The 26,518-nt window shown below is 40.1% G+C and overlaps 1 protein-coding gene across 1 annotated transcript; it reads left to right on the top strand.

Moving 5' to 3' along the window:
- pias4.S (protein inhibitor of activated STAT 4 S homeolog) lies at positions 1-26,518 on the top strand. The gene is given in 11 exon segments (NM_001089282.1): positions 1-27; positions 3,090-3,537; positions 6,836-6,920; positions 17,350-17,391; positions 21,211-21,301; positions 21,423-21,551; positions 24,332-24,437; positions 24,563-24,636; positions 25,834-25,994; positions 26,066-26,196; positions 26,313-26,518. Coding segments are annotated over 11 exon segments (1,500 nt in total).

The following is a 26,518-nucleotide window of genomic DNA, read 5'->3' as shown; positions in this document are numbered from 1 at the left end:
ATGGCGGCGGAGCTAGTGGAGGCGAAGGTGAGACGGAAAAGGAAGGTTTAAATTCGTAGTATGTTGGCTACTTTGCGTATTCATCGCAAGAGTCCCTTCTAAGTGTAATGCAATAAATTATCCTTTATAGTTTTGCTTTGTATCCTACTAAGGTTATGATTACGGTACGCCCACCATTTACGGCATATGGCCCGTAATCTACTCATTCCTGTAATGTTGCACAAAATATTGCCGGTCATTCATTGTGCTTTGTGGCCTCATTCAGTTCTCCTGTGGGAATAATATTTAAACAGATTAGGAGTGTTTAGCTGTAATTTCTAGCCACTGCTGTCTGGAAATTTGTAAAATTGCGCTTTCTCACCCCATCATATGCTTGCTCCATCTTTTGGCGTGTCAATAGTTTCATTGAAATCATGCGCAGTTATTAATTTCGCTATTATCTCTGTCATGTGGCTAACTGCTTTTAGTTCTCATTAGCCATGTTCTATCAGGAATCCAATGTTAGATGCTTTGGAATTGGAATATATGGAGTTTACCTTGCACATTTAGAAGTAGTACTTGTTTATAAACATCTTTAAATGGTTTGTATACCTATGGGTATCTTGGTACTTTTAAATAATGCCGTAGAAGTTGCAGAAATCTAAAATTTTAAACTTTAATCATAAGGGCCATGTTAATTTAGTTTTAACACATTTGGGTAAAGGAACATTTTCCCCTTAGTTTTTTTACATTCTAGGTTAATATATATATATATATATATATATATATATATATATATATATATATATATATATATATATATATATATATATATATATATATATATATATATATATATATATTGTTAAGCGGTTTAATATGAATTGGCTTATCCATGGCAAAATGCCTGTACCTGCTGTCAGACAGGTGCTTCAAGGCATTTCCTCCATCAGAGGATGGTGTGGCATTAGCCTTAATACGTTGCATTCATGTAAATGATTATTGATCCTGCAATGTCTTTTTATGCATTGACATCCATTTGTATCCAGAATATTTGCCATGATGCCATACTGGACTCTTTGTGTTTGCCAGAAAGGATATGTCGCATGAATACCAAGAAAACCGATTTCCTCGATGCTAGCGTTAAAGACAATAACTTCAAAATTATTTAATATTTTTTCCAATCTATTCTAACACAATCTTTACATATTTAGAAACAGAAAATAATTTATTTTTTACTATTCCTATTCTTTTATAAAGGATACTGTTGAATTATAGAAGATAAAAAGGATAGATGCACATTTTCCTCCTGTAATTTTTCAATTTGCAGAAAAATGACAGCTGCCATGCCTCCATCTCGCAGTGCCTGGAAAAAGATATTGCTGAGTCTATCAGACTTTGGCTGATCCAAAAGCACATGACTTTCAGTCAGGTCTGCACATCACAAACTGCTTCCCAACCAATTACTTTTTTTTAGTGTGTCGGGGCAAGTTGTGGGCCAAGAGTTGCAGATGGCCCTCCCCATGTGTGACATCCGCGTTTACCGAATTCTCTTCTACTCTGCTGCTATCACTCATTTCTATGCTCTCCCCTGCCCCCAGAGATGGGGCAGATACAGGTATATAGGGAACACTGGTTTGCTTTTTTTGGGTTAGGGTCAGTTGCAGGTCTACCCATGCATCACTTTGGCATTGACTGTTTCAACTCAGAACTGTTTAATGCAGTAGATGAGATAGAAAAGACACTTATCTATCAACTTTTAACTTTTTAATCTTTTTGCCTAAGTAATTAACTTTTTAATCTCTTTTGCCCAGTTTTTAAAACACACCCACTTTAAACCACACCCATGTTATCACAAGAACTTTTAAGACCATACAATGCTAGTAACACACTGATAAACCAAATGGTTGGTCATGAGACATGCCCTTAAATCCATTGTCCCCCCCCCCCCGTGGAAAGCACAGCAACACCAATCACATAATTAAACACCTTAGGGACCTTATAATGACTATTTCCAAATGCTAATTAATTTGCTGGACTCTTTACAATCAGTGAAGAGCACCCATAATACTTCAGCTCCCTCATTTTCTAACATCAACTCCACTTTTATATTAGCTTTTAAGTCCTGTCCAACAGCCATACCCCTCCTCCTTTTCTATTGCCTTTGTCGCTCTGAAACAAAGTATAGCCTCTGTTATTAACTGCCCAGTCATGCGACTCATTCAGCCATGTTTCAGCCAAAGTGAGGAGGATGCTAAGCTCCTGATGCAAATAGAAAAGGCTGCTAGTTTGGGGAAAGTAATGATAGTGGGGGATTTTAAAAGGGGGTTGTTGATAGTTGCCGTGCCAAGTCAGCTGGGCACCCTAGGCGATACAATTTAACTTTAATAAACTGCAGACAAGCTAGCTGAAAACGGAAAAGCAAAATACTTTTTCTGGTATATGTTAACACTGGGTGCCAGAGATATAATCTTTTTTGTATATTGTGGGAGCTCCCTCTTTAGGTTGTTTTTATAATGATTTCTTATCACGTTTGAAGTAATTTAAAGGGGTTGTTCACCTTCCAAACATATTTTTCAGTTCAATTGTTTTCAGATTGATCGCCAGAAATACTTTTTTCAATTACTTTCCATTTTTTTTCAAAATCTAAGTACAAAGTTGAATGTTCGTGTCTCCGATGTTTGTCTAGCAGCTCAGTAATTCAGGCGCAGATTTTGAACAGTTACAAATTTGCAACATTTAGTGGATACATTTCTCAGCAATATCTCTTTAATATTGGCAACTATTGTATCAATTCTAACGGCCGCCTGTAATTAAACTCGGGGATTGTGCTCTTCAGGGACAAATAAGAAATGTAGCAACTAAATGTTTCAATTTAGAACAGTTTACAGGGTCCGTGAGCCCCCCCTGAGCTCATTTAGAAGTAGAAAATGACACTTCACTATTAGAGAGAGAGTCACACATAGAAAATTGGAAAAGGTTGTTATTTCTGGTGAACTGTTTGAAAATAACTAGTTGCTTGAAGGTGAACAACCCCTTTAAGTGTTCTAATTAACAAAGATGATTTGGTTACTGTGGTTACCAATTTGAAATTGCCTTCACTTTTTCAGAACATGGTAATGAGTTTCAGAGTGTCAGATTTGCAAATGCTCCTGGGATTTGTTGGGCGCAGTAAAAGTGGTTTGAAGCATGAACTGGTCACACGGGCTCTACAGCTGGTACAGTTTGATTGCAGTCCAGAGGTTTTCAAGAAAATTAAAGAGCTTTATGAGACGCGCTACGCAAAGAAAGGCACAGAGGCAATCACCCAAGCTCCACCCCAGCCTATCACATCACATGCACCTGAATCTTTGTCTATTCACCCATCCTATGACCATGGAGTTTCTACACCCAGGACTTCTCTTACTACACCTAACATAGACTATCCTTCTTTGTATGGGAAACATGTTAATGGGCTCTCCAGGTTGCCTCCAAAAGTTATTACAAAGCCTGAGGTACGACTGGTTAAGTTGCCTTTCTATGATGTGGTGGATGAACTCTTAAAGCCAACTGAGCTGGGTAAGTGATACAACTTTTTGTATTGGTTGCAGCTTTAACATATTAACCTTAAATGATTTTTATACAGCCAAATACCATAGTAAACGAAGCACCAATATATTGGCCTTTTATGTAATGTTCCTGGTTTACTGTATTTGATTCTGTGCAGGAAAGAGCTAGACCACCGTTCTCAACATATGTACCTGCATCTCTTGAAACTGCATCATATAGCATTGTATGCCAACTTTCAGTATATCAGTGCTGTCCATAACTCCAAGCATCACCTGGTAGCTAATGCTGGAGTGGAGGTTTTTAGAAAATTTTGCCACGGACATTCCTAACTTTTAATAACTGCTTTTCTTGTTTTACACCTTTGAAAATGTTATGACTGTGAATGTATTGTGCAAGTTGAAAATTCTGCAAGATCTGTTATTAGAAAAGTATAAAAGATGAGATGCTTTGTTGCCTGCTGTTCATTTGCTCTAGCGTGGCTAAAAAAACATCTCTGGTTTCCTTATTCACCAAGATCACTGGTTGAAAACTGGATTAGAAGGAATCGTATGTACATGTTACTTGATTCTGTAGAGGATTCTTCATTGTACCAGAAGGATAAAAACTTGATGCTAACATCTTATTACTCTTGGCTGTTGTTTATGTATATATGGATCTCCAGTTTTGTTAATCAAAAAAATTTTTGTTTCTTAAGCTTAATAGGGAAGCTGAAGCTGCCCTGTTTTTGGTCCTTGTGAGAAAGAGAATTTCATTATTCAGGTTATCTACCTCTCAAGAACCAAACATAGAGCAGCTTCAGTTTCTCTTGTTTAGCTCAAGCAAAAATAAGAAAGTATATCTTTTTTTTTGTGATTAAAACAATAGGCAATATGTATAATCTATATAATGCTATTTTCGTTTCCAATACTTGGGGAGGGGGTAATTATTAAACCTTTTTTTGTTCTCATTTTTATTATTAAAAAAAATGTTGCCCAAACATCCAATTGCCCTTAATTTACAAAAAAAATCCAAATGACAAATCTTGACAAAATCATGCAACTTTTCGAATGTCGCCTGAAAAACTCAAATCTTTCTAGTTTTAAAATGAAAACCAGCATTAAACAGCCCAAGACCCTCGAAGAGTGAAGGTCAAAAACATCTTCCAGTAATAAAAGGGACATCTGCCGTCAACTTTTACATGACTTTGACAGGTTTTAGCTGCAGTACAATAAATAGGCCCCTTAATGTATTGTTACCTTTTCTCTCAAGATTACCGTATATACTCGAGTATAAGCCGAGTTTTTCAGCATCCAAAATGTGCTGAAAAAGTCTACCTCGGCTTATACTCAGGTCAGCGGGCAGTAGCTGAGATTGCAGTCACTTTTAATCATTCCTATACCAACAGTTCACTTGGGGAGAGACTGCAATATCCCACAATGCCCTCTGTTGGTTTTATGAAAGAATAACAGTGCGCCCTCTGTTGGTTATATCAAAGAATAACAGTGACTGCAATATCACACAGCGCCATCTGTTGGTTGTATCAAAGAATAACAGTGACTGCAATATCACACAGCGCCATCTGTTGGTTGTATCAAAGAATAACAGTGATGGCAATATCACACAGCATTCTCTGCACAAATCAACTTTGCAAAGAAGTCCGGTTGATCGCTGGGGGAGTCTCTTTGGCGGAATGTGCGCTGCTGCGAGACAGGGCTGTAGTTGTGTCTAGGCTTATACTAGAGTCAATAAGTTTTCCCAGTTTTCGTAGGTAAAATTAGGTACCTCGGCTTATACTCGGATCGGCTTATACTCGAGTATATACGGTAGACACAAATGTCTTTAGTAAGTAGTTGTTCTATGGTAGCTCAAATTAGGAGATAAAATATATTTATAAATGACAGTCGCTCCTCAATGAGAGGCAGGTATATGAACACTGTATTTCAAAGGAAAAAATGTAAATGTTTGAATAAAAATGTTACATTATTTTTAAGTTACCTAAATTGACTGGTAATATATTCAACCAAGTATTAGAAATGAACATTTTATTTTCAGTTTTTTAATTAGTCCAATTACTTTTGAGCCCCTGAAATGAAGTGATTCTGTTAAAAAAAGGCTTTAGTTCCTCACATTTTTCTGCAATCTTTTTGTTCAACCCACAGAATTAAAGCTGAAAGTCTGCAGTTCAACTGCATCTGAGTGGTTTCATTTAAAATTCATTGTGGTAATGTACAGAACCAAAATTAGAAAAAAGTTGTCTCTGTCCAAATATTTAAGTGACATAATATGGAAAGTAGACCTTAATGTGCCAATTTCTTCAGTCAGGAGAGCATGTAAAATAGGGGCATTAGGTTCCACTTGACTTTTTATATATAATGTGGTTTTATTTAATAGAAATCCCTCTCATAAATCCTCTGCCTATAACACTGCCACCATATTTTTATATTATCATCTACAACTTTATGCCCCTGGCAATACACAATGTTTGCTCTCCGCTTGCTTACTGCTAGTTTCTCAGTCACTGAATGCAGAGGAGGAATCTAACATCGCCATAGTGGTATGACGCCTCGGTTTCTATTGGTCGGTAGGCAGGACTGGGAGTCACCAACACTCATCCAAATTTAAATACAGGAACTTCATCAGTGAAGGAGAAAATCCAGAGAAATTTAAGTATGCGCACCGATGTTGACTTAAATTATGCGCATGCAGTGTGCCAGGGCAGGTGGGAAGTAGCGCAGTAGGATTTTCATGACATCACCCAGAAAAGGGTGCAGGGAGCAGACAGGAATTACTCAGACTTCTAAGTACCTCCTAAAGATGCTCCTTGTTCTTTAAGGATGGTACCAACTTTCCTTCTCAAAACCAAGAACTTGTTCTCTCCATTTTCAGCCACATGGTCATCACTGTATAGCTTCCCCAAGTTCAGTATTTTCTCCTCCATAAAAGAAACCTTTGGAAGGAAGGTTTTTCAATCCATTCTATCCTACCTTGTTAACACTATTTTTATCTTTCCAGTTCTGTCATGGCAGCACAGGGAGTGTTGCTGTGACAAGACTGAGAAATGGATTTAAAGGTGATTATTATTCGCTGAAGCGGTTATGCCTTAGGGTAGTGACACATGATAAAATTTGTCACCCACAATTGTTTTGACACTGCTGCAGGCAACAAATTTTCCCAAAATGCCTCTCCATTGGCAATAATTGAAATCGTTGGGGTAATTGAAATTGATGGTATGTCCAACGCATTGTTGCCGGCGTATTGTCTTTAAGATTTAGAAATAAAATTAACATGTATAATATATAACTATAGCATTTATTTTACTTTTATTCAGTTGCTCAGAACAATGAAAAGTTGCAAGACAGTCCATGTGTGTTTGTCCTGTCCCCAAGGCAAGTGGACTTGATCAAGAACTCCAGGTAATTGCATACTTTGCATGTCTTGGTATACCTTACAACGAGAAAACATTACAATTAAAAGAGCAGCATTCTTATAATGTGTCATTTGTTTGATGTGCAGATGTCAGACTGTTAAACTTATTAGCTTGATGTTAATCTCTTCTGGTTGCTAGTAATTCATTAACATGGCAACCAGGTAGCAGTTGTACCTTATAAATGATTCGACTGTCCCAGCTAACTTGAAAGCCTTAAAGGACCAGTAACACCATTTTAAATTCATAATAAAAAATAATGGATAAACATTACTTACCTCCAATATGCTGCTCTTTCCTGCTGTTTGCGTAATACATCGGAAGAAACTCAAACCGGCACTGTCCCCCGGCGTCCAAGGGGTCCCCGCCATCTTCTTGCTTCTTCTCCCTTGTTCTTCCCTACGTGCGCGCTGCTGTGAGCCTCTTCCGGGTCTTGACCTGGCTTGTCTCTGTCTCTTCCCCGCAGCCTTTCCCTCCCCCACAATTTTTTACATCGCACAGTCTCCCTTGCCCAGCCGTTCCGGTCCGTTACATCCCCTCCGCAACTCTGTCTTCCCTGCAGTGCAGCCTTTCCCTCCCCCTTAGTTTTTCACATCCCGCAGTCTCCCTTGCCCAGCAGTTCCAGTCCGTTCCATCCCATCCGCATCTTTGTCTTACCCGCAGTGCAGCCTTTCCCTCCACATAGCCCCCCTTGACAAACTGTTCGCTCGCAAACCTCCCGGCTTCTATGAATTACCTCCAACTTCCGGGTTCCTCACAGCGGAAGTGCTGTGTGGACGATCAGCGTTGGGAGTGCACGGTCGCCAATTCGCCGTTCTCCAGAGAAGGTTTTTTGGAATTTTTTTAAAAAAATGTAAGCTATGTCATATAAATGTATTGGGGCATGACTGTTATTTGTAACTTATAGAATCGATTTTTTTAGATAAAATTTTTTAATGTTACTGGTCCTTTAAAAGCACGTCTTTTCTTACCCACCTCAACACCAACACTTCTATTGAATCAAAAAGGTTTTGCTTTGCAATGACGTTCCTTGCTTACAAGGGGAATATACTGACATGTATATTTATTAAGCAGCATTTTTAAAGACTTCCCATTTTTGTTCTGTTTAATCCTGTGAAAAGCATTTCCCACTTAATATGTTGCAGAGATGCCCCTATACTGTCAAAAATTGCACGTCTGAAATTTAGTGTTTTAGTTACTCCCTTATAGAATTGCTACTGCAACAGAATCTCAAAGGTGACCATGTTATGATCACTAGTCCATAAATGCTCACCCACACAAATGATAGAGATAAATTCAGTATTATTAGTCATTACAAGGTCCAAATGAGAGTTATTCCTAGTAGGTTCTTGAAAAAGCTGGAATAAAAAATTGTCATTCAGCATATTTACAAACCTACTAGCTTTTTCTGTCTTGGCAACCCCATTACCCCAGTCAATGTCTGGATAATTGAAGTCACTCATAGCAACAACTTAACACAGCTGTGAATCTGGTTCTATCTGCAAGAGTAGCTGGGCTTTATCCTCGTGATTTATAGCATACACCAATGATAATTTTCTTTGTAACCTTTTGCCCAGTCAAAATCTCTACCCAGAGGGATTCCACTCCCTCACCAGTGCCAGCAATGTTTATTTCTTTAGTGCATAGCTTTAATTCAGGCTTTACATACAAACACACTCCTCCACCCTTTTTAAACCCTCTGTCCCTCATAAAAAGGGTGTAACCATTTAAATTCACAGTCCAGTCACATGTTTCATCCCACCAGGTCTCAGTGATACAATTATATCATAATTTTTAGAGCATGCAATTAATTCTAAACTCCATGCATTTGCCAGCAAACAGCAGAGGTTACTACTTTTACTTTTGAAATTTGCATTACTTAGTGGAGAAATATGTGAAGTTAGTAGTATTCTGTTTTCCTTGTAGCAGAGGGATCTCTTTAGCTTGGTAAACTGTATGCCCCCCTCACTCATCCCCCATGACCCCTTCCTAAACCCAATGCCCCGTCTACCTTAGCTTCCCCATAATTCTTTATCTCACCCACCCCCCTCTTGCCTAGTTTAAACACTCCTCCAACCTCTTAGCCATTCTTTCCCCCTAGCACAGTGGACCCCCTTCCATTGAGGTGCAAACCGCCACGACTGTATATGTTGTACTCCAAGAAAAAATCAGCCAAGTGCTCTAGGAACCAAAACCCTTCCTTCCTACACCAAGACTTGACCCACGCATTTAGCTCCCCAAGTTCCCGCTGTCTTTCTAAACTTGCACGGGCAAAATGTCTGAAAAAATTACATTGGACCTTCCCTTGCTCTTAGAGCCTAGATCCCTGAAATCACCCTTTAAGGTCTTTCATCTACCATTTATTTTGTCATTAGTACCAATATGCACTAAGACAGTTGGGTCATGCCAGCCCCTTGTCTATCCGATCAACCATATGCTGAACCCTGCCACCAGGTAGACGGCAAACTGTTCGGTTGTAGTAATCTGGACGACGGATTACCCTATCCACTTTCCTAGTTATCGAGTACCCTACAACCACAATCTGCTTAGGCCTGACTCTTCTCTCCTCAACACCACTACTAGAGAAACTGGTCTCCCGGCTGTTAGATCAGCCCCATCTAGAATTGCCAATCCAGAGTTCACACTCCCATCTTCGTCACACAATCTGTCACACTGTCACCCAGCTAGCTGCCTCAACATCCTGCTGCTGTTCTGTTCCCCCCAAGCTATCTGACCCTGCTAGGTCCTGCTCAGTGAGCCAGAGACTCCTTTCAAGATTGTCAATCGACCTCATTGTTGCAATTTGTTGCTCTAGTCTCGAGACTCCAAATTGGCAATTTGCTCACAACCACCACAGAGGTAAGCATTTTGGATCCCTTGTTCCAAATCTGCATACATATGGCAGACTGTGTACTGGGTCAGACCTTCAATCTTGCTAGCACTCATTAACCCAGTTACATATCAAAACAGGAATAAAAAAATTAGGGCTTAGAACAAACTTGACCTAGTTTGAAACTCCTGTGTTTGTAACTCCGCTTACAAAGCACGCACTTAAAGAGCAAATACTTAAGAGCAGCTAAACACTAGAGCAAGCTCCACTGGAGTCCCGGGGGGTCTATTTATACAGTCTGTTCAGGTGCAACTTATCAAACCCCACCTCCTCAAACTGAGGGAAAACTAACTGCAAAGGAAAGCAGGTTGTGACAGACTTGCTGTAAGCACAATAGCACACCAAACTTTTCTATTTAGCACCCAAAACAGAAAAAAAAAATATATAAAAATGAAACCACAGTATTTAAATATAAAACCTTTCTATACAATAACCGTTAATAACAAGTACTTATCCTTTTCATTTGATTTGTTTGCTTTTAGTTGCCTTTTCCATCACCAGCCTTTATACATTACATTTTTGGCTAACTATATGAGAAAAACATTTTTTTTTTTTTTGCACAGCCTATCTATTTACCCTCTTTTTTTATTTTTATACTGAACGATTCCTTTAAGGTAAAATTGTCTCTCCCTTTGGTAAATAGCATAATCCTGCATTTAATGTAGAAGTAAAATGGCCCTTATTTCTAAGATGAACTAAATTTTTTGTTTACAGAAATGTGCATCGGAACATTTTTATGTACTTTCTTAGTGCTCTGCCTATGCATATTAACATTTTAAAGCAAAACTGTTGCATCTTCAGGCCTCCTGTTATTAAACATTCTGAGGCAATGGCATGTTGGATGGAAAAAAAAGTAAGAAGTAGATCTTAACACACAATGTAAACTAATTCAACAACCTGAAGATTAGCTGAAAACAAGAAGTACATAGACCATTGGGGTCACTGATATGCTGGCCCTTTAATAAGAACTATCGAGCCAAGTCTTCTATTGGCAGTTTAAAATTGCTAATGTGTCAACATCAAATTAAAAGGGTTTTACACCTTCCAATGCTTTTCTTTGTTTGCCAGAAATAAAAGCTTGTTTCCAGTTACTTTCTATTTGTGACCATTTTTGTGATATTGAAATGTAAAGTTTAATTTTTCACCTTTTGTCCTCTCTGAGAATGTGGGTTGTTGACTCTCTAAACTGTTCTTAACGGATACATTTTGGTTGCTACATTTCTTAACTTTGGCCCTGCTCATCCAAAGTTAAGAAATGTATCAAAATCCCTGAGCTTGATTAAAGGCAACTGATACAATTGATACTATAGTTGCTAATATTTCACAGATACTGTTGAGAAATGTATCAATTAAATGTAGTGAATTGTAACTTCGGATTCTGAACCCAAATTGCTAAGACTGAAACACCATACATAGGAATATTAAACTTTACACTTTTATTACAATTTTTCCAAAATTTAAGATTGAAACCAATTTTAAAAAGCCTTTATTTCCCAAGCCACCCATGGCAGCTCATCACCAACATGAGTATTCCCCGCCCCTCAGGTCACTGGACAGGAAAACGGTTAACTCCCAATCCTATAACATCCGCTCTGCACCGCCCCCACCTTGTCTTTTTCCTGTCCAGGTCACTTGTGTAGCTTACCGCTTCCAGGGTCTCTCTGCTCTCTCTGCCCTGATGCCTCCCATAGGGGATCGCGGTGGAGAAGGAGCAATGGCTGGGTCACATTCCACCTGTCAGGCCCACAGTTAATAAACTGGCCGTGTTGTTTGGTGGCGAAGTGCGGACCCTCTGAAAACCGCTTCTAGCAGACGCAGGAAGTACGTCATTTTCCTCCCAGAGCCAGGCAATCTTGCGTTCCACCGGCCGGATGTACGCATCATACCGGTCGCGCGTCGTTCCGGTCACGCGTTATTTCTGACGCGACTGATGCGTGCACCGGCGTCTTGACGTCACGACGCGCGCCGAAATTGGAAGTGGAGCGTGGTGTGTCGGTGAGCATGGAGAAAGATAGATTCTTCATTTTTTGGACGCAAGGGTGCTTACTATTGCCTGTCTCATAGGTTACAGACAAGATGGATCAGTCTGGCTCTGGGAGAGGAGTGCAGCCAAAGGTTTCTAGGTAAGCGAATGATAACGGAGTTATTGTTTGGGGAGAGAGTGGAGGCTAATGGTGCTTGTTTCTTTCCTGTTTAGCCTCTCTGCCGCTACTGAAGCACAGAAGGTGGAAAGTCAACAAGCAAGAAAGCAGTCGGTTGCAGAACAACCTTTAACGGCTGAGCCTCAAACTTCTTCAGCACCCAAATTGGATGCCTTAGTGTCCCTAATTAAGCAAGCAGTGGTGCAAGGGGTGCAGGAAGCATCTTCCTCAAGCAGGAGGCCTAAGAGGTCTCGGGAAATGCTGTATGAGTCCCTTTCGGACATTTCAGAAGATGAATATTATGATCCTGCGGATGTTCAGTCGGATTTATCAGAGGAAGGAGAAATTTTATCTGAGGATGAGTCCGCCTTTGATGCCTCGACAGTAGAGGGTCTAGTGAAGGCAGTTAGGAAGACATTAAGTCTAACTGAAGAGACACCAAAGAGTTCTTCGGCAGACAAGTTGTTTCCGTCCGTGAAGAAACGTTCCTCTACCTTTCCGGTTCATGGTTCAATTAAAGAGCTAATTAGCTCAGAGTGGAAAAAGACGGAAAAGAGAGTGTTTATTCAAGGTAAATTTGCAAAGAAATACCCTGTGGATGAGCCTAATGCAAAGTTGTGGGATAATCCACCTAAGGTTGATGCGGCAGTGGTTCGCTTGGCTCGGAAGACTACCCTACCGGTTGACAATGCGGGTGCAGTTAGAGATCCGATGGAAAAGCGGATGGAGTTGGATCTGAAGAAAGCATTTGTCTGTGCCGGGGCATCTTGCAGGCCTGCGGTAGCACTAACTTCAACTTCTAGGGCGATGAAGATCTGGGTAAATAATCTAGAAGATGCCATTTCTTCAAATGTCAAGAGATCAGTCCTGCGAGATATGTTATCTGATCTAAAAATAGCTACTGATTTCATGGCAGAAGCTTCCATCGATTTAGTCAGGTTGGCAGCGAGGTCAATGGCTCTTTCAGTAGCATCAAGGAGAGCACTATGGCTGAAGTCCTGGTCAGCAGACACTGCCTCTAAAGCCAATAAAGCCTAAAGCCAAATTGCCTTTTGAAGGGGACAGATTGTTCGGTGAAAGTCTGGATTCAATTATTAAAAAGGTGTCTGGTGGGAAAAGTGTTTTTCTTCCACAGGAGAGAAAATTCAGACGTCATGGGCCAAGAGCTGAGTCGCCAAAAAATAGGAATTTTCGGAACTCAAGGCAGTACAGGCCTGGGAGGTCTCAAGGCAGACAGTCTCCATGGAGACCTTCTAGAGGGGAGCCACGACAACCAGGAAAGAAGGCAACTGGTTTTGGCTCTTCCTCAAACAGAACACAATGAGATCAGGCCGGCTCGAACCTGTGCAGTAGGAGCGCGTCTGGCACTCTTCGAGGAGGTTTGGGCCGAGAATATTCGGGATCGTTGGGTTCTAGAGATTATAAAGGAAGGTTATCATCTCGAATTTTCCAGGGTCCCAAGACACGATGTGTATTGAGTTTCTTTGGTGCCGAAGGTTCAAGGTGCAAAGGAAATAGTTCAAGAATACATGGATCAGTTGCTGGAAACCGGTGCTGTAGAACCAGTACCTCGGGAGCAACAGAGGAGAGGGTTTTACTCCAAACTCTTTCTAGTAAGAAAATCCTCAGGGGCGTTCAGACCTATGCTGGATCTTCGACCCCTAAATCAATTTATACGTTGCAGGAAATTCAAAATGGAGTCCCTGACATCCATAGTCGCAGCAATTCCGCCTCGAGCATGGTTGGTAAATCTGGATCTCAAAGACGCATACTTCCATGTTCCAGTGTATGGTCCACACAGAAAATACCTGCGGTTTGTGTTTCGGGAACAACACGTGCAGTTCACTTGCCTCCCGTTTGGCCTGTCCACGTCTCCAAGGACATTTTCAAAGGTCTTAGTAACAGTAATAACTTTCCTGAGAGTGAAGGGGGTACCAGCCTTCCATTATCTGGACAATATCCTTCTGGTGTCCAACTCAGAAGAAGAAGCTGTAAAAAATAGAGACAAAGCAGTTGGAATTCTGCAACATTTCGGTTGGGTAATAAACTGGCAGAAAAGTCATCTGGTGCCAACTCAGAAGATAGTCTTCTTAGGAGCCAGTTTGGACACTCTTCAAGGGATAGTGTCTCTTCCAGAACAGAAGGTCTCATACATCATGGACCGAGTGAGGTCCTTTCAACAACTCACCAGAGTGTCAGTCAAGGATTGCATGTCAATTCTGGGTCTATTTTCCTCCACCATTCAGATGGTACGTTGGGCAAGGTGGCACATGAGACCCCTTCAAATTTGTTTTCTGGGTTCAGGGTCGACCAATCCCATAAATCTGAAGAGACTCCTTCATATTCCAAAACAGGTGATGGCGAGCCTAGGCTGGTGGTTGATTCCGAGGAATCTAACCAGAGGAATGCCGTTAACAGAACCAGACTACGTCACGATTACAACAGACGCCTCTCAAACAGGCTGGGGAGCCATGTTAGACGATCTGTCAGCCCAAGGGCAGTGGGAAGTCTCTCATCTTCCTTCCAATGTATTGAGTTGAGGGCAATAAGGATGGCTCTATTAGCCTTCTCGGAGAGGATAACACACAGGTGGGTGAAAATCCGGTCAGACAATGCCACGGCGGTGGCTTATGTACACAGACAAGGAGGCACCAAGAGTGCGCAGTTAATACAAGAGCTGTCAACTATCATGTCATGGGCAGAATCAAACTTCAGAGGTTTAGTAGCATTTTTTGTGCCAGGCAAAATGAATGTGCAGGCGGATTTCCTAAGCAGAAATGCCTTGGAGCCAGGAGAGTGGTCCCTGAATCCCGCTGTGTTCCAGACCATTACCCAGAGATTTGGCAATCCAGAGATAGACCTCATGGCCTCGGATCACAACCACAAGTGCAGGAGGTTCTTTTCAAGGTACCCATCCCGGATGTCCAGTGGGGTAGATGCCCTAAATCAGAACTGGAGAGGGATGTTCGGTTATGTCTTTCCACCCTTTCCATTAATTTGGAGGGTATTGAAGAAAATAGACAAAGAAGGGACACAGGTGATTGCAATAGTTCCATTCTGGCCCAGGCGTCCCTGGTTTCCACTTTTGAGGCAGATGTCAGTGGAGCCTCCAATGAAACTACCAATTGTGAAAGATCTGCTGATGCAGGGCCCAGTTCCATTTCAGGAGGTGTTCCACCTGTCGTTGAGGGCATGGAAGTTGAAAGTCAGAGGTTATCAGGTATGGGCCTCAAGAAAGATCTGATAGAATTGCTGTTGAAATCTAGAAAGCACTCAACGTCAAGTCAGTATTATCGTGTCTGGTCCTGTTTTGTCAAGTTTGCGGAAGATAAGGGATTTGATCCCAGATGTCCTGGGGCGTCGGAATTGGTGCAGTTTCTCTTTGCTGGGTACCAGAGGAAGCTTAGTGTCAGCAATTTGAGAGGACAAGTTTCGGCACTGTCGGCATTAACTGAAAAACCATGGGCTGAGGATCCGTTGGTCATTCGCCTGTTCAATGCACTTAAAAGAGTGTGTCCAGTGAGACGACTAGGGATGCCTCCATGGGATTTGCCTTTGGTCCTAAAGGTTTTTATGGCAGCTCCGTTTGAACCGTTGGAAAAGGCTTCGGATTGGCATGTTACTCTGAAAGCTTTATTTCTGGTGGCGATCACTTCAGCCTGCAGAGTAGGGGAAATTCATTCTCTTTCGGCGAAGGAACCTGATACGGTTTTGTTCCCTGACAAGGTGGTCTTGAGACCAGCGTTTGAATTTCTTCCGAAGGTTGTATCACAATTTCACATGAATTTGGAGATAACTTTACCCTCCTTTTGTCCGGATCCCAAAACAGAGCGTGAACAACAGTGGCATACGTTGGATCTAGTTCGAATAATATCTCATTATCTGACCCGTACACAGTCGTGGAGGAAGTCAGAAAGACTGTTTGTCATTCCGAGGGGTCCTAGAAGAGGTTGTGCTCCGTCTAAAGCGACTATTAGTCGATGGATTGTTGGATGCATAGTGTTCGCTTATTACAAAACAGGCAGAGAGGTACCTAGAGACTTGAAGGCTCACTCTACTCGAGCATTGGCTGCTTCCAGAGCGCCGCCAGACGTAATTTGCAAGGCTGCAAGATGGTCCTCCTTGCATACATTTATAAAACATTATAAGTTAAATGTTTTTCTTTCCCAAGAGGCTAAATTTGGGAGAAAGGTTTTGCAAGCTGTATTGCATTCATAATAAATATTAAGCATCAGTTGTTGTCCCTCCCTTCTTTTTGGCTTTGGAAATTCTCATGTTGGTGATGAGCTGCCATGGGTGGCTTGGGAAATACAGAAATTTTATTACTTACCGTAATTTCTATTTCCAAGTCACCTACCATGGCAGCACTCTCCAACTTCCCTCCCTTCTGAAGCTAGGAAACATAGACAAGGTGGGGGCGGTGCAGAGCGGATGTTATAGGGTTGGGCGTTAACCCTTTTCCTGTCCAGTGACCTGAGGGGCGGGGAATACTCATGTAGGTGACTTGGAAATAGAAATTACGGTAAGTAATAAAATTTCTCTATTTCTGGTCAATAATATGAAAACAAGCAAAATGAAAAGTGAAAAAAAGTATTTGGAAGGTAAATAACCCCCTTTAAAAGTCCTTAAAATGCAGATGAACAAAATTTTTTTGTTAGTTACTATTTAATATGTGTGTGGTACACAAGACATTTATCAGTTGTTTCAGTGGATTCCTGGCTATACAAATGCACAGCTGGCATCTTTTTGCCTGTTCCCTGGCTTCTCTGGAAGCACAGAGTGGGGATTCTTTACATGTATTGTGCATGCAGCATCAAACTTCAGCGGTGCATTTTGCAGGAAGCAGCACTGCCCAGAGTGCATTTTTGTTTTTTGCTTGAATAGGAACACTTGTGTGGGCTAGCTGATTGGGGATACCTAATAATTGACACCAACCCCACCCCCGTAATTATACTTTGATTCTGTAAGGTAAACTCTTTTTTAACTGAACATATCTGGTCTTGTGGATCCGTTTGAGTGCCGGTCAGCCCTGCTTCCTTATCTTCTGCTGTACCGCTCCCTAAAGCTGGGGGTCTGGGGCTGGTGTACCCGGACCACTTTCACTGTTTGGCGAGTTATTTGCCCACTAATTCTGGAGCACCTTGTCCTCCTCTAACCAGTTAAACTCTTAATGTAAACACATGCTTATTTTAGAAGGTTAAATGCTTTCAATAAAGTAAAGTTAAAGCAACACATAATGTGCAACCCAGTAGCTGCATTGTGGTAAGTGATATCTGTAATTTATACTGTGTGTATGTGTGTAAAGTCTTTAGAAAGATATGTCTGAATTTTAACTGTTGGTTTTATTTATTTTTCTTGACACATTGCCTTTTTTTCTCTACCTCTAGGGATTTGCACCCTGGAACCAAATCTGTTCAAGTGGTCCTGAGGTAAGGCACCTGAGCATAGGCATAAAAATATAATTTAAACGTTACATTAAATTGACCACTGTAATTTAGGTTTTTTTTTTTTATTCTTTTATTTTTATTTTTTATTTTAAAACACTGCAGCTCTGTTTTTTTTATGTGGCATTGCTTTATCAAACAAGTAGAAAATTAGATTGGCCTGTAATATAAACTGATGCTTAAATTCTGATGCTAATTGCACTAGTTTCTGTGCTGCTATTTAGTAATTATCTATATTCATTACTAATCATACTTATATTGTGACATTTTTATACTGTGTGCTGTATATTGTGTCTCCGTCCCTAATCTGAATAACTGATAGCAGTAAAGTGCTTGTGCAGAGAAACATCAGAAAATTAGATGGGGGGGGGGTTTACAGGGGCATCTTCAGAGGCACAGATTTTCCCTGCTAAAAGGGCTATGATTGCCTTGGGTCTGTATAGAGGCCCAAAACATAATGTACAACATTTCGAGTCTAATTCATTAGTTAACCTTTAGTTTTCCTTTAAGTAGGATGACGTTCTCATGTTTTGCACCCAGGTAAGGGAAGCAAGAGCCCCCAAAACATTACATATAGTACAGTGATATTTTTTTTTATAAATGGAATACATCTCTTATGGAGTGCTTAACTCCATTTATCTCAAAAGGTGTCTTAACTGTGGAGTATGGCAGTATGGTACCATTCTGCAGGGTTTCTTTTCTGAGACTGCTGTATTCTTCAAAGCAAATGTTTAAAATAAATAAATAAATAAAAGCCCCATGGTTGTTTACACTTTTCCTACAATTCTTGAAGAGAATTAAAGTAATACGAACATGTTCCTATAAAAATTATAGCAACGTGTCCGTATCAAGTATGTGCTGCACCGTAATAACCTCCCTAGAAGCCGCCACCAGGCTGCACACCTTGGTGCAGCAGACCAGCTGACACTACAAACAGATCTTCTTTATTGCTTCAGTGATGCTGGGTTGTGGGCGGAGCGATCCTTCCATAGGCTGAAGTCTTGCTTTCATTCGTCATTAGTCTATGTAAGGTCACGCCATGCCCAGCGTCTCTAACCGCACAGAAGATCTTTTAACAGTGTCAGAGGGTCGGGTTAGCGCAGGTTTGCGGGGCTGGGGGCGGCTTTGACGGGGGGGTTTTGAGGGGAACTATTGCAGGTGCAGCACATACTTGATACTGACGCATTCTTATGACTTTTATAGGAACGTGTCAGTAATCGCTTTAAAACGTTACACCATTTCCATTTCACTTCTATTCTTTTGCAGGCTTCCAAATCTTTGCTGCCTTCTGTGGCCAGCTGTGTCCTAGTCTCTTTTGCATGATTGAGCGCTGATCCACTGCCATTGGATGTGGTGCTGTCAATCTGGCAGCTGCTGTCACATATTCAGCATATGCATTGGAACTCTATTTAATTTTCTCAGGTCAGATTGGGGGCAGTGGCTTTGATAAAGGTCCATTTATTAGAGTATCGTTTTAATACTGGCAGGCAGACAAAGTCTGCACCTTTTTGCCCTAACTGTTGGACTTGGTACTTCCAACATTTAAGAAAAAAATCCAATAAGTTTGTCATGCTACCAACATGGACTTATTGAGAACACAAACTTTACTACAGAAATAGAGCAGAAATGTTGTGCATTATGTTTTGGGTACTATACCAGCCCAAGGCAACCCCTGTCCTTCAGCAAGGAAGATGTGTCTCCAAAGATAACCCAGTAGCTTTCCCATCTTCTTTTCTGTTGATTCACTGCACATGCTCTGTACTGCTGTCAGTGAGCTTAGAAACTGATACACAATATACTAAATATAGAATATAAATGTCACACTATACATAGCAACACAGAAACTAGCACAATTAGTATCAGAATTTATTAATCTGCTCTGTTGCATCAAACCGCAAATTAGGCTTGCCTGCCATGGAAGTGGATTTGCAACAACCTCTAAACTTAGCTGCTAAATGCACACTGAGCATGTGCATGTCACAGACACTCTTAAAGGAACAGTTCAGTGTGAAAATAAAAACTGTGTAAATAGCCTGTGCAAAATAAAAAATGTTTCTAATATAGTTAGCCAAAAATGTAATGTATAAAGGCTGGAGTGACTGGAAAGTAACCAGAACACAACTTCCTGCTTTTCAGCTCTATAACTCTGAGCTAGTCAGCGACTTGAAGGAGGGCCACATGGTACATATCTGTTCAGTGAGTTTGCAATTGATCTTTAGCATTCAGCTCAGATTCAAAGCAACAAAAATGACCCATGTGCCCCCCCCCTCAAGTCTCTGATTGGTTAGTGCGTGGTAACCAGTTAGTGTAAACCAAGAGAGCTGAAAAGCAGGAAATAGTGTTCTGGCTATTATGTTAGACATCCAGTCACTCCAATCTTTATACATTACATTTTTGGATAACTAACAATATTAGAAAAATTGTTTATTTTGCACAGCCTAACCATTTACCCAGTTTTTATTTTTACACTGAACAATTAGTTTAACTAAAACCAAAATGGGTAAACGCCTGTGATTCACATTGAAAGCCTATGCCAACAGCACAAATTCCCTCCTCCAATAATTTTTGTATTTCCTTGGGGCATTTTTAATTGTTTGAGCATTAAAGGAAACCTATATCCCTCAAACAATGTAGCTCTATAAAAAATATTTCATTAAACAGCTCCTTTTTTTAGTACTATGTGCCATTGGGTAATCCTAAATAGAAAACCACCATTTTAAAAAATAAGGGCAGCCCCCCTGGGATTGTATTATTCACAGTGCACAGAAACATACCAAACAAACTATACTTGTTAGGTCACATGAGCCAATGAACACAATTCTGTATTTTGCTTCCACATTTTTTTTTCCTGTTACAGTTAGAGCTGCAGTATTTCTGATCAGGTGTTCTCTGAGGCAGCACATAGACCATCACAAAATGGTGGTTCAAGGCAAGAGATGTTAAAGGGCAATATTTACTTAAATATATATTCCAGTTTGAGAATATTCTTTAATATGCCATTTAATTGTTATAAACGATCTGTTGCTCAAGTATTCATTTTGGTGGTATAGTTTTCCTTTAAAACCATTTAGGTGTTTTCAGTATATAATTCAGCTGAAGGTTGTTGGTGGGATAAGGGCTGTGTATATCATGTAGGCACTCAAAGGCACTTGTCTAGGGTGGCAGTTTTAGGGGGCGGCCCTTGAATGCATATAATGCATATATGGTAAATTAAGTTTGCGGTGGAAAAAATCCACTCTCCAAACTTCGGGCTGCCTGAACCCCTGCAGTACAGCAGGTCCACATGCATCAATCAAGGGCTGAGTTCTAGGGGTGGGATGCAGGTTAGGTTGGTTGTCCCTCTAGTGTATAATTGTTTGCTTCCTTAAGGAAAACTTTACCAACAAAATGAATATTTAAGAAACAGTTTATATCTTATTCAGTGGCATATTAAAGAATCTTACCAAACTTGTATATATATTTAAGTAAATATTGCCCCTTTACATCTCTTGCCTAGAACTACCATTTCGTGATGGTCTCTCTGCTGCCTCAGATTACCTGATCAGAAATACTGCAGCTGTAACTGAAAGAAGTGTGGAAGCAAAAGACAGAATTCTGTCTGTTAACTGGCTCATGTGACCTACACAAGCTGTTTTATGCAATATAGTTTTATAGAGACTTACATTGTTCAGGGGGGGGGTATAGTTTTCCTTTATCATTGCAAATGTGCTAGTGTGAAACTATACCCATGGTTTTTGAAATGCTTCCAAATCAGGTGCTAAACTGAAGATGAATAGATTGAAATTTAATATTTTTCTATATCAGGATTTGTTACACAGACACAAGCTGTCCACAGGAAGATCAATATCCACCAAACATTGCTGTGAAAGTGAACCATAATTACTGCTCTGTTCCGGTAAGTTAAGTACATTTTTCTTTGGGTTTTACCAAAATTATATATGAATAAGTGCATAGAAATTGCTTTTGTAACACTTCTCTTCTGGTTTGTTTAATGTTTTTTTTTTATTTTTATTCAGGGATACTACCCTTCAAACAAACCTGGTGTGGAACCTAAAAGACCATGTCGTCCTATTAACCTGACAAACCTTATGTATCTGTCATCTGCTAGCAACAGAGTGACAGTCACTTGGGGGAATTATGGCAAGGTGAGTAGTGATGGGTCTGGATGCACACTTAAATTTTGATTTTTTTTCTCTTTACATTCCATTGCATTTAGCTTAAACCTTTTTGCCCTGAGTGAGCATGCTCAGTTTGCTCTTCTTCCCCCCTCCCTTCTCTGCTATAATCTGAGCCCAGAGCTATAAGTAAGCAAGGAGAGACTCGGGTAGGAAGTGATGTCACACCAAGCTAATATGACAGCTGCTTTTTTAAACACAAATTATTACAGAAAAAAAGTAGAATTATTTGCTTAAAATGCAGTCTATAAGAAATGACCTTCCTGCAATTCTGAGGGTTTTTGGATAACTCTTTTCTTGCTACAGGTGTATCTCTTTTTCTACATTTAGCTGTTCCACAAGTTAAGTTCCTGAAAACCTAACCATATTGGGACCTTTAAGGGGGAACTATCACAAAAATTAAAATTTAATAAGCTTTATCATACTGAAATAAGAAACTTTCTAAATACAATCAAATATTCTGCATTTATGAAATAATTAAATTTATCTTCACTATATTTCTCAGCATCTGTTTCTCTTCATTCTGTCTTCTTGCAGCAGTTGGGCGTCTGATATTCATTAACAGTTAGATTCAATATATCAATATATCTTATAGGGGGGCTTCCTTTCCAGCAGATGTATTCGAGCTCACTCAAATAACACATTCTACGAGATCATTGGGAGCCTCCTGGGCATGGCGCAACTAGGCATCCCTGGATCAGATCTGCAATGTAGCCACCTGGTCGTTTGTTCACACATTCACCAAATTTCAGTTTAGACCCCTTTTCATCCTCGGAGGCCTCATTTGGCCGCAAGGTGTTACAATCTGTGCTACAATAATGTCACAATCAATTCCACTCCCACCCTGCTGTTCTTGGGGCTGCTTTGTTAAGTCCCTAGCTGTTCAGTGCCCCCCTGAAACGACAGAGAAAACAGGATTTTTTGATTCTCACCGTTAAATCCGTTTCTCTGTAGTTGATGTTGACCAAGTTGGTCCATGAGGGAATACTCAGAGTTACCGTTTCTGCTAGTTAAATTATCTTATTTTGTTCAGCAGTCTCTTTGGTACAAACTCAATAGGTTGGCGTTGCAATGGGTTAAGCCAGACCGTAGGTCACGCCCCTTTAATCAATTATTCAAGTGTCCTGCCTCCAGAGGGTGGAGCTTAACCCAGCTTTTCCCTGTGTCCCCCTATCGACTACAGAGACAGTTGGGTCTGTTTTTTTTTTTTTTTCTGTAAATTATTTTTGATGTAGAAATATAATTTCTACCCAAAAAAGTGATCGGTTTTCTAATGTTGGAATGATATTCTATTATATGTAACAATTTAATTTTTTTTTTATTTTTTTTTATTTTTTTTTATTTTTTTTACTGTTGTCCCTTTCATTACTATTCTTATTCTCTTTGCTTTGTTTTGCTCTGCTTGGCCACCTTCACCCAGAGTTACACAGGAACTGTTAAGGGAATTGTTCAGTATTAAAATAAAAACTGGGTAAATAGACTGTGTGATACAAAAAATTTATTCTGTAAATGCTGGAGTGACTGGATGTCTAACATAATAGTCAGAACACTACTTCCTGCTTTGCAGCTCTCTTGGTTTCCAGTAATTGGTTACCAGGCAGTAATCTGTTACCTGAGTGGGGATGACCCACAGGGGGCACATCTGTTTGCAATTGATCCTTAGCATGCAGCTCAGATTCAGAAGCAAACTCGCTGAACAGTTATGTCCCATGTGGCCCACCTGTAAGTCGCTAACTCAGAGTTAGAAAGTTATGGAAAAAGTAGAGGGTGTGTTCTGTATGGTAGACATCTGCTCACTCCAGCCTTTATAGATTACATTTTTGGCTACTATATCCGAAACATTTTTTTATTATGCACGGCCTATCTATTTAACTGGTTTTTATTTTTATACTGAACAATTCCTTTAAGGTTGACGTATAAGTTGTTGGAATTTCTCTTGTGCAGCACAAATATGAGGCAGGGATTTGGCCAAAACATCTGATTACCACTTATGTGTATTCTATTTGTGCTAGTATCCTTTCAGTTGTCTTTGACACAAGGACCATGGATAAAATACTGTGGAACAGTGATCAAAATGCCACTACTTGCCCTAAATAGCTTGGTATTTACTTTGATGAACAGGGCAAAAGGGTTCATTGCACCAACCATCAAGTTCTACTTCCCATTTTATAAAATGGCGTATATGCCAAAGCATTTTCAAGCAGTGAAACTGTTTACATCATTCTTACATGTGACTCCAAGCCATCACCTTTTGTCACAAAAAAGTGCAATCAGTAATACAAAGTGCAATCAGTCCTCTTGTTGTTTGTAACACACTGCCAATCTCCACTTGGTACAAACCATGAACGGTAGAACCACAAATAGTGAAATATATTGTACTTAACATATATTCCCCTGCAGGCTACTTACAAGCATCCAGTAAAGTCTGTACATATGATCACTAGACCCAAATCTCTATGTGGTTTGTGTTCATCACGCCTTACAGGAGCAAATGACATTCCAAGTTATCTAGGTTCTCTGCTATAATCACTGAGTGTGTGCTGCTGTTGTAAGGGAATCTTGCCACTGTACTTGACTCTGATTCCAAGGGCAGAAACGGTACAACGGCCCTCCTTTTGTCAGTTTACCTTTCTCTCCCAGAAACTATTGTCTCGACTCCTAGTGACCTTCACCCAGCCTCAGCAGCTCTTATTCACTCTCCCAACCCTGTCATAAGCTTTCTTAGTTTGTTTTTTTTTTTTTATCCTTAGAATTATTCAGTGGGTTTATATTTAGTAAGACAAAGAACTTCCTCCGAGCTATTACAGAGATTGAAAACCATCGGTGTAAAACATCCAGAGCTCTGCAAAACTCTTGGTGAGTCCATGAAAGTGGCAATGTTTCATGGTCACTGAACCTGATAAAATAACCCCCCCCCCCCTTAATATGAGATTGCATCTCATTATTGCAGTAATATTATATCTGTCCTTCAATCCTTTCAGTGAGAGAGAAGTTACGCCTTGATCCTGACAGTGAAATTGCAACAACTGGGGTCAGAGTGTCTCTTATCTGTCCGGTAAGGCCTTTATTTTTATTTTTTCCAGCATGTACTGAAAGTTAAATTTTTTTAATTGAAATCCTGTTCATAATTTGTGTATATTTTCTGTGTTTTTGGCCACTTTGATGTCCGGGAGAACTGTGGCAGTTAAAATGATTACATTCGTTTAATCTTTTCATCATTTCCCATAGAGAAGCATGGGAAATGTTTGACCTATGGCAGATGCCGGCAAGTAGATTGTGATGCATTGTTTTTTTTCTTTCTTTTTTTCTTTTCTTTTTTTAAATATTGATGGTTTATTTTGATAACTGTATCATTTAAAGAACAGGCTAAAATGTGTTTTAACAAATCTGAAGTAAAAGACTTAAAGGGGTTGTTCACCTTTAAATGATCTTTTAGTATGATATAGTGTTATTCTGAGACAATTTGCAATTTGTTTTCATTTTTTATTTGTGTTTTTCAAGTTATTTAGCCAAATTACCCTAGCAACCATGCACTGATTTGAATAAGAGACTGGACTATGAATAGGAAAGGGGCAGAATAAAAAGATGACTAATAAAAGGTAGCAATACATTTGTAGCCTTAAAGAGTATTTGTTTTTCGATGGGGTCAGTGACCCCCATTTGAAAGCTGGAAAGAGTCAGAAGAAGAAGGAAAGTCATTCAAAAAAAATAATGAAGGCCAATTGAAAAGCATCTTAGAAATGGGCATTCTATAACATACTAAAAGTTAATGTAAAGGTGAACCGCTCCTTTAAGCTGGCCATAGACGCAAAGATTTGATCATACGAATCTCCGTTTCGTACGATTTTCCGGTCGTGTGTGGAGTGTCCCCACATTTTTCGTTCCATGACGATCGGTCGTCCAGACGATCGGACAGGTTAGAAAATTTCTTTTGGCTACCAATATCTCTGCATGTATTGCCGATCTGACGATGTCCGTGGGAGATTGTCACCAGCTTTATTTGATCTGAATGGTTAGTGGCAGGTCGGAAGATGGCACCGAATGATCGTTTATATGATATGAAGGTAATCTGCACGTTTATGGCCATCTTAAATAAATAACCTTTTTTTTTCTTTAAAAAGCACCTTTGTTTGAACACTTCCACAAGGTGTCTGCCCTCTAGTACATTTCCTTCCCAAATTGTAACATTTCATACAGCTTTCTCTAGTTTGCAGCATAGATGAGAATTCTTCTTTTAATTTTTGTTGTGCAGCTAGTAAAGATGCGGTTAACTGTGCCGTGCCGAGCCGAGACTTGTGCTCATCTTCAGTGTTTTGATGCTGTCTTTTACCTGCAAATGAATGAAAAGAAACCAACCTGGACATGTCCAGTGTGTGACAAACCTGCCCTTTATGATCAGCTTATCATTGATGGGTAAGTATGTTTTTGAGCAACTGTGGGTATCTTTCCCTTTGGAGTGGTTCTAATTATGGTTTCTGTGGCAGGCTTTTGTCCAAAATTCTGACTGAGTGCAAGGATGCGGATGAGATTGAGTTCCTTGCAGATGGATCCTGGTGTCCAATTAAAGCAGAGAAGGAAAGAAGCAGTAGTCCTGTATGCCCAATCCTTGTGCTAGGTAAGTGTTTGAGTATTTTTTCTTTGCTTTAATACACAGCAAATGTATTAAATATTTTTAATATTTCAAAATGTATGAGAAATAGTTATCCTCTAACTTTTTACATTTTACAACAGGCTCTCAAGACACGATGGCAAAACTTCCTCTTCCAAGCAGCACAGTGTCAAGTGAAAATGGAAAGCCTGGTCCTGATGTGGTGGATCTGACTTTGGACAGCAGTTCGTCTTCATCCTCCTCCTCTGACGAAGACGAAGATGAGGAGGAGGAACGACCACCACAGAAGAGACGCTGCTTTGAGAAAGGCCTCTTATCAGCTTGTTGA

Source organism: Xenopus laevis, chromosome 1S (assembly GCF_017654675.1).
Source record: "Xenopus laevis strain J_2021 chromosome 1S, Xenopus_laevis_v10.1, whole genome shotgun sequence".
NCBI classification, from domain to species: Eukaryota; Metazoa; Chordata; class Amphibia; order Anura; family Pipidae; genus Xenopus; species Xenopus laevis.
Note: the sequence above shows the minus strand (reverse complement) of the source record. Positions and strands in the feature narration are given on the sequence as shown.